The sequence below is a fragment of the Schistocerca piceifrons genome, chromosome X, assembly GCF_021461385.2.
Source record: "Schistocerca piceifrons isolate TAMUIC-IGC-003096 chromosome X, iqSchPice1.1, whole genome shotgun sequence".
NCBI classification, from domain to species: domain Eukaryota; kingdom Metazoa; phylum Arthropoda; class Insecta; order Orthoptera; family Acrididae; genus Schistocerca; species Schistocerca piceifrons.
In genome coordinates, this window is record NC_060149.1 from 357,963,836 (window position 1) to 357,973,174 (window position 9,339).

A 9,339-nucleotide genomic window follows, 5' to 3' on the forward strand; every position below is an offset into this window, starting at 1 on the left:
CATCCCAATAGCCTAGTTCAAAAGCAGATTTCCCGGGCCATCACATCCAATCCTGGTAGTGCTGATCCCTCCAAAAAACAACTTCGAAGCACACCACTTGTCACTCAGTATTATCCTGGTCTTGAATGTATTAATCAGCTACTTTGACAAGGCCATAAGTTCCTAAAATCCTGCCCTGAAATGAGATCCATTCTGTCTGAGATTTTGCCCATCACACCTAGAGTAGCTTTTTGTCACCCTCCCAATCTCTGCAATATCCTTTTCAGACACTATGCTCCTTCTGCACCCATCTCCCTACCCTATACTTTGTACCCCTGTGACTGTTCCCATTGCAAGACTTGCCCTATGCACCCTCCTACCACCACCTACTCCACCCCTGTAACTGGCAAAACATATACTATCAAAGGAGAGCACCTTTGAAACAATACATGCCATATTTCATCTTTTATGTAAACACTGTTCAGCCTTTTATAAAAACATGATTACCACCCCGTTATCAGTCAGGTTGAATGGGCATAGGCAGAGGGTGTATACCAGCAACACAGCATGCTCTACAACAAGACAGTCATGACTTCTGTGCCTGTTTCACGACACACGCCATCTAGAATCTTCCCCCAGACACCAGTTTCTCAGAACTCCACAGGTGGGAACTAGCACTACAACATGTCCTTGCTTCTCGCCACCAACCTGGCCTTAATTTAAATTAATTCCTTCCATCTCAGCATTTATTCACAGCAACTACTCCTTTCTTCACTCCGTATTAGTTCCCAACATCTGTCATTTCCTGACATGTCTATTTTTCACACTGGTTTGTACCATTTAGTAACAACAATGTTCCTGAATTTGAATTAGTAATGATTACAATGCATTTCCTGTAAAAGCAGTTCGCCATGTTTGATTGACTGTGCAGCTGATACTATGTTGGAAGGGAGCAATCTCTAGTTGATATTTGTACACAGAGTTAACATTAAACATATTTGATCATCTTTCTGTCATTACCTTTCACTTATTTCTTTCTGGGAGTATTAACTAAACTGGTAAATAACTTGTTTGTGGTGTCCTTTGCAGTGTAAAGCGATAAGTTGTGAGTTCTTTTCAGTAAAATTTTATTTTGATCTTATATTGGCTCCATTTGAAACAAATTTTATTGTATCTCATAACAACATTTGAATATATCATTATACAAGGGTTGGAACTTAAATAGTGGCAATTATTTATTCAGAACTGATACAAAAGAGTTACATGTTTGCACTTGTTACTGTCCTTCAAAGTAGTAACCAGTGTTGTGTAGAACCCTTTGCTAATCATGTGGAAGGCGTAGTATACCGTTAGCAGAGCCTGTTCTGTTGATGGTGCGAATGGAGTGGTCTACTGCCTGTCGAATCTCTGGAACAGTCCTGAAGCGAATGCTGCCGTCATTGCACAGCATTATTGTTCATTTTTGGAGCATCACCTGCAACCAGCTTTGGGAAAGAAGCAGTGACACTTTCTGCACAACCCACCCATCATTTTGCACGACAATGCGCTGGTGCATACAGTGCAAGCTGTGGCTGCTCTGTTTGGTCAATGGGACTGGTAAGGAGTGTACCATCCACCATACTCCTCAGACTGAAGTCCTTGTGCCTTTGATTTGATTCCAAAGATGAAGGAAACACTTCGTGGTATTCGCTTCAGAACTGTTCCAGAGATTGGACAGGCAGTAGACCGCTCCATTCGCACCATCAACAGAACAGGCTCTGCTAATGGTATACTATGCCTTCCACATCACTGGCAATGGGTTCTACACGACACTGGTCACTGCTTTGAAGGACAGTAACAGGTGCAAACACGTAACTCTTTTGTATCAGTTGTGAATAAATAGTTGCCACTATTTAAGTTCCAAGCCTCATAGATAATTTTATTTCATTTAACATTTGAAAACTAGAATTTAGAAGTAATACCAGCAAGATTTATGTGTTTCTACTAGCAATGTATCAAGATTTGCTACAGACTTATTGACATGATGTACAGTGTACACTGCTCTAATACACTGCTGTGTGGCTGGATTGAAGAATTTTTAGCAAACAGAACACAGCATGTTGTTATCAATGGAGAAACGTCTACAAATGTTAAAGTAACCTCTGGCGTGCCACAGGGGAGTGTTCTGGGACCATTACTTTTCACAATATATATAAATGACCTAGTACATAGTGTTGGAAGTTCCATGCGGCTTTTCGCGAATGATGCTGTAGTATACAGAGAAGTTGCAACATTAGAAAATTGTAGCGAAATGCAGGTAGATCTGCAGCGGATAGGCACTTGGTGCAGGGAGTGGCAACTGACCCTTAACATAGACAAATGTAATGTATTGCGAATACATAGAAAGAAGGATCCTTTATTGTATGATTACATGATAGCGGAACAAACACTGGTAGCAGTTACTTCTGTGAAATATCTGGGAGTATGCGTGCGGAACGATTTGAAGTGGAATGATCATATAAAATTAATTGTTGGTAAGGCGGGTACCAAGTTGAGATTCATTGGGAGAGTCCTTAGAAAATGTAGTCCATCAACAAAGGAGGTGGCTTACAAAACACTCGTTCAACCTATACTTGAGTATTGGGATCCGTACCAGATTGGGTTGACAGAGGAGATAGAGAAGATCCAAAGAAGAGCAGCGCGTTTCATCACAGGGTTATTTGGTAACAGTGATAGCGTTACGGAGATGTTTAGCAAACTCAAGTGGCAGACTCTGCAAGAGAGGCGCTCTGCATCGCGGTGTACCTTGCTCACCAGGTTTCGAGAGGGTGCGTTTCTGGATGAGGTATCGAATATATTGCTTCCCCCTACTTATACCTCCCGAGGAGATCACGAATGTAAAATTAGAGAGATTAGAGCGTGCATGGAGGCTTTCAGACAGTCGTTCTTCCTGCGAACCATACGCGACTGGAACAGGAAAGGGAGGTAATGACAGTGGCACGTAAAGTGCCCTCCGCCACACACCATTGGGTGGCTTGCGGAGTATAAATGTAGATGTAGATTACATTATTTGTATTCCATGTATCCCACAGAGTGTGGTCTCTGGGATGTGGAAAGAAGTTGGAGATGTAAATTTACTTTTAAGTGCACTACAGTGAAATGGCTTTACATTACTGTGTTACAGTGCTAAATCTAATTATAAACTTACCTAAAACATTAAACTGACCATTACACAGTTTTTAATAAACTTATGTTTTATATTTATTGTTGATTAACAGGTTACTGCCAATGATACAGGATCACAGATGAGTGGTTGGTTACTAAAGCGAAAGAAGAATTCTTGGAAGCGTTACTGGTTTGTTCTAAAAGATCAGGTCCTGTACATATATAAGGCTTCAGAAGATGTAGCAGCTCTGGAAACTGTCCCAGTTCTTGGGTATACTGTGGAACAAATGAAAGAAGTAATTTTTGTTAATTTAATATCTTTCATCTTTCAGAATCTAAGAATAAATTATTAATAAAACTGTAGATCTGCTGATGTATTAATTCACTTGTGACTGTCAAAAAATCATACCTGCATTTACATAATTCATTTCATGAGCCAGGCCCTACACATATGTTTTTCCATGCCACCAGCTGGTGAAGAAGAGCCAGAAAAATATTAAGTTTATTATTTTAAGAGAACTTTGACCATAATCTGTGTACTGTCACATTACCTTAGCTCCCACGCAATTTTCTCTCCTCTCTCCATTTGTGATCACAACAGCTGCCTTGAGCTAGATACTTATTTAACCATTGAGAATCATTGAAAGTAGCTGTACGGTATACCATTAACTCACATTTGTGGACCAATGATTCCTGCAACAGATATTTGGCTCCTGACATCATCTGGAATAAAACTTAAACTAATCTCTTCTTTTCTACAGGAAACTGCACTTTCACAAAACCTGTTCCAACAGATTTCATCCATTATTGCTTTTTGCATTCTTGTTTCCATTTTCATCATTAACCTCCTCCCTCTCTTTCAACACCACAAGATACTGCAGTTCTTTCCTTATATATTTTGTTAGACCATATACCTCACTGTTTGTTGAAGAAGTTTCCAGAACTCTTACATTTATCATGTTGTTTGATGTATTTGGTTCAGTCTCAAATAACTCATCAACTCTGTTGTTTAGAATTGGTGTGGACAAATGCCTATGAGGCACAGGGATTTTGAAACAGTTAATAGTCACATTTTTTATTTGTCACTGTTTGTTAAACTTATTAAATCTGTCTAGAGGGACTTCAAGAACATGTTCCATTACTTTATCAGGAGTATTTAGACCACATTCTTAAGCCTTACATACACTAAAATAATTTTTTCTTGGTAGTGGATTCATTGGGTAGCAAGACCTACAAATAAATCCGTGGTATGGCAGTGGTTACGTGCATGGCACTAGCCTATGCCAACCTATTCAGGGCCATCTAGAGGAGTGCTTCCGAACCATCCAGAATTCCAAACCCCTCACCTTGTTCAGATTTATTGATGACATATTCATGATGTGGCTCGTAGGTGAGAACACCCTATCCACATTCCTCCAGAACCTCATCTTCTCCCCCATTCCTTTCACCTGGTTCTCCTCAACCCAACAAGCCATCTTGCTTGATGTTGACCTCTACTCAAAGATGACTACATCAGTACCTCCATCCATATCAAACCTATCAACCACCCGCAACAGCTGCCACCCAATCAGTACCAAGAAGTCTCTTCCATACAGATTAGCTGCCCATGGCTATCACATCTTTAGTGATGAGCAGTCCCTCTCCAAGTATGCCAAGGGTGTCACTGAGACCTTCAGAGATCAAATTACCCTCCCAACCCTGTGCAGGAACAGATCTCCCATGCAGTCACCCACCACCTTAAGTCCCACCATCTGTCCACAAAGGAGCATTCCATTCATGACTCAGGACCATCCAGGACTGGAGCAACTGGATCACACTCTCCACTAGGGTTTTGTCTACCTCTCATAGTGCTCTTAAATTAGGAATATCCTACCCACTATCCTTCCCACCTCTCCCACAATGGTATGTATTCTGCCGCACACCGAACATACCCAATATCCTCTTTCATCCCTACTCCGCCTCTGCCTCCCAACCCCTTGCCTCATGGCTCATATCTGTGTAATGACATGCACATTCTTTCAACACCACAAGATACTGCAGTTCTTTCCTTATATATTTTGTCAGGCCACATACTCCACTGTTTGTTGAGGAGGTATCCAGAACTCTTACGGGTCCTTCCTACCAACACCAGCTTATCGGAATTGTCCAGATGTCGACTTTCCCTGTGGTATATCCTACATTCCTGTTACTTCCCTGGCCTCAACCTTCGTTTGTCCCTGTCCTTCACCTGCCTCTCCCCTTCTCTGCTCCCACTCCAACACTAAACAGTCTTCTATTCCACCAATGCACTCGCAGTCTTTTCTTTTTCCCCTCCTCAACTTACCTCCTTTTTCACCCCCCCCCCCCCTTGCACATAACCTCCCAACTGCATCTAACTGCCCGACCCTGTCCCCACATGTCCCTGCCCTGTATGCTCCCACAAGTGGCACGTTACCATCCCCCACCCCTACCCTGCTATCCCTCCCTCTGCCCACCCCAGTCTCCCAGTCTCCTCTTTAACCCCACCACCCAGGTTGCTTCTCCTATCATGCGTTCATGTGCAGTTGCTTGCAGCCCTGCTTTGCTGGCCAGAGACAGTGGTCACGTGTGTGCGAGTTGTGCTTGTGTGTGTGTGTGTGTGTGTGTGTGTGTGTGTGTGTGTGTGTGTACATTAGGAGAACGCCTGTTGACCAAAAGCTCACATGTTTAGCACTTCTTTGGTTGTGCCTGTCTGCAGCTCAACATCTTCACTACAGTATGAGTAGCAGTCTATCCTTTTCATAATATTGTCATATTTTTTACTGGATATTTATCCAGTTTATTTTATGTTCAAAAAAGTTCATTCCCCTCTTTTTTTCTTTTTTTTTCAGCCCTTTGAAGGGAGAGATGCAAAACTTGTGTTCCAGCTGAAACATGAAGGCCAAGCACCTCTTATGTTTTCAGCTGATTCTGAGCACTCAGCCAACAGGTAAGTTTAGATCATATTATGTAACACACACAACATTAAATAAATAATGGTAGTTGCACATTACATAATCCACAATATGCAGGAAACCTCGAACTGCCCCCCCCCCCCCCCCCCTCTCTCTCTCTCTCTCTCTCTCTCTCTCTCTCTCTCTCTCTCTCTCTCTCTCTCTGTGTGTGTGTGTGTGTGTGTGTGTGTGTGTGTGTGTGTGTGTGTGTGTGTGTGTCATATCATGCTTGCATCCGTGGTGACATTGCAGCTGTTTGGCGAAAGTCACAACTTCTGAAAAAGTGTGTGTTTGTGTGCGGGTGTGGTTGGGAGGGTGTGGGTGTGGTGACACACACAAAATTTGAACAACAATGATTTCTCTTTTCTTTGTGTACATGTTGATGTACAGTACAGTTCTGTAGAATGTATGCTTGATTTGAAACTTCCTGGCAGGTTATAACTCCACTGCAGGGTAAAAATTTGTTCCTGAAACAGTCACTGAAGCTGTGGCTAAGCCATTTCTCCACAATATTATGTCTACCAGGAGTGCTAGTTCTGCAAGGTACGCGGAAGAACTTTTTTGAAATTTTGAAGGTAAGAAGAGAGGTACTGGCAGAAGTGAAACTGGGATAGCAGGTTGTGAGCTAAGCTTGGGTAGTTTAGTTGGTAGAACAATTCCTCCTGAAAGGCAAAGGTCCTAGGTTCGACTCCTGGTTCAGCATACAGTTTCAATCTGCCAGGAAGTTTTAAGATTAGCTTGGTTTAAGAAAAGTCTGTTTACGTCAATTGATCTATGTTTATTTTCTGCAAAATCTGATCTTTGTTTATATTTCTTTTATATATTAAACACACATTAAATCAAGCTGAATAAGCCCATAATCTGTAAACCAGTACTTACTTTATTCCTTGGGCTACAGCTAATGGCTCCAGAATAACGAATTATGTTCTGTTATTCAGTAATTAGCCCTCCCTCCCCCGAAGCCAACTGTGTGGGACCTTGTTCTAAGCCTTTTGGGAATGAAACCTGTGATTAAGACACTGAACACTTTTTTCGAAAAGGTGATTTGAATTGCTGACAGGCCATTTGGACTTAGGTTTTGTAATGGTTTCTTTGAAAAGAACACTAATAGTTTTGTTTCTGAATCTGCACTTGTGCTCCACCTCTAATGACTTCATTGGTGACGTGACATTAAACCTTAATCTTCCTTCCTTTCTCCTTCTAGCACTTTTTGAAGATTGCGAGATTAATAATCAAAATACTGTAAATATTGGCTGGACACCTGAAAACATTATATCTAAGGAAATTTCAGAAATCCCTTTGCTTCAGTCCTTTATATGTTTGTCTTGCAACAGACAGATGTTTTCGATATTTGCATATAATTTAGTATAACTTTTTCTTTGAAAGTACACAAGCATTGTGGAAAGTGCTTATTCTGTACAATCTATGATCATCTCATTTAAGTAGGGTATGCAAGCAATTACGTGTCACCTGGACATCTTCAATTATTCACTCTTGCTTAAGTTCTTATTGATACCAAGAAATATCTCCCATTTGAGATGACATTGTGAAACTTGCCCCTTCAATGAATGACTGTTTCTAGTAAAAGATAAAGTAATATTTCTATTTCTTCTTCCATGTTGTTCCTAATTTCTGACTTATATTTGCTTGTGATTGATGTTTCTGACTTGACATTTTCTATCTCAAATATCAGTCAAGATTGCACCATTGTCCTTCACATTTTGATGAAGGAACTCCCATTTTAAACTGAACTGTAAGTACGGCTAGAGTTATTTAAGCAGTTGCTAAATAAATTCCAACTTGCATTATTCAGAATTGGATAAAGTTGAATGCCAGAGATATTTGTGATTATTGGTTGGCTTTCTTAGTGTAAGATGAGAATTTAACAGATTTGTTTGCCTGTTTCAAGTGAGCATTGTGACATAGTGTCTTTAGTTTCTTCTATGCATTTTGTATGGAAAGATACCAACATTAAGCATTTAATACAAGTAAAAGTAACTCCTACTTGTAAGTAGTGTGTAGGAAAATTGGTCACAGATATGATGTTTGATGTATATAATTGAGGAACAATGTTATTCTTTTTAAAAGTTGAAAAAAGTACACAGATTCAGACCACTCCATTAAAATTACAACTTGGCTGCTGTTTTTGCCTCAATAAACCAGTTGCACGTGAACTGTACATTTGTAGCTATTTTTCATTGGCATGTCAAAAATATAATTTTATAATTTCTCTTGTGTTTATTGTGTACTTTGTGAAACTCTGAAAGAACTGCTCCTTTTTTCAGCACCTATGCCATTGATGTGCAGAGAACTACATAGCCTCTCCTTGGATGTGCTGAGCATTTCATATTCTGTATAACAAGACAGTATTATAGAATTCAACTTTTTAACTCATATCAGAATGTACCTGAGTCACTGAATTTTGAATCGACTTTACTACTCTTGGTGTTACATAACTGTTTTATTTTTTAGGTGGATATCAGCTGTGAGGGAAGCAACAGTTTTAAAGGAATGAAGAAGAAACCAAAAAATAACTGTGGGACCTATTTATATTACTGCCTTACTAGTGTGAGATTTTCTGTTGTCACACTTGCAGCTTTTTTAAAACCATTTTTGAAATGGAGTGTTTTATGGACTGTGCAGCTTGTTAATTTAATACCTCTACTAGCATTGTAAATAAAATGCCACTGTTTGTACATTGTGTAATTTGTACAGTCACTATATTTTATGAAATCTTTTAATATAATTTGTAATAAAGAAATGAAGAAAGAATTTATGTTTTCTTTGTGGATTAAGGCACCCTCTCACAGCATTGTCTCATGTATATCATACTTCCTGCAAAATATTTGTCTGATAATGTTAGTGAATTTTATCTTTGTTGGATGTGTGGTCTTTTAGGCCAGCCTTTTCTTCCAGATATCTGTCAAATTTGATTTATTGAGCCAAATGTTCAAATTTTCGAATGTGCTTGAATTCCTTCTGAGTTCATCAGTCCCTAGACTTACACACTACTTATACTAACTTATGTTAAGAAGAAAACACACACACACACAAACACACACACACACCCATGCATGAGGGGGGACTCGAACCTCCAGCAGGAGCGGCCACGCTATATATGACATGGCACTGTATTGAGCCAAGCTTGATTTGTGTTATGTAACTTTGCTCATGTTAGACAGTTTTTGATAAATGAAATAAAACTGGAAACATCAGTTGTATACCTCTGATAGTTCATAAATTTTTACCATATCGATAGCAGTGA

General features: G+C 39.9%; 1 protein-coding gene across 6 annotated transcripts in view; it reads left to right on the forward strand.

Annotated features, from left to right (window-relative positions):
* The window catches only part of LOC124721160, a 191,943-nt gene extending 183,345 nt beyond the window's left edge, over positions 1–8,598 (forward strand). For all 6 annotated transcript variants that reach the window (XM_047245987.1, XM_047245985.1, XM_047245988.1 and 3 more), the window contains 3 exons: positions 3,237–3,419; positions 5,973–6,070; positions 8,547–8,598. In XM_047245987.1, the coding sequence (XP_047101943.1) occupies positions 3,237–3,419; positions 5,973–6,070; positions 8,547–8,589 (324 nt within the window). In that variant the 3' untranslated portion in view covers positions 8,590–8,598. The remainder of the gene's footprint in view (positions 1–3,236; positions 3,420–5,972; positions 6,071–8,546) is intronic.
* Positions 8,599–9,339: the final 741 nt, after the last annotated feature.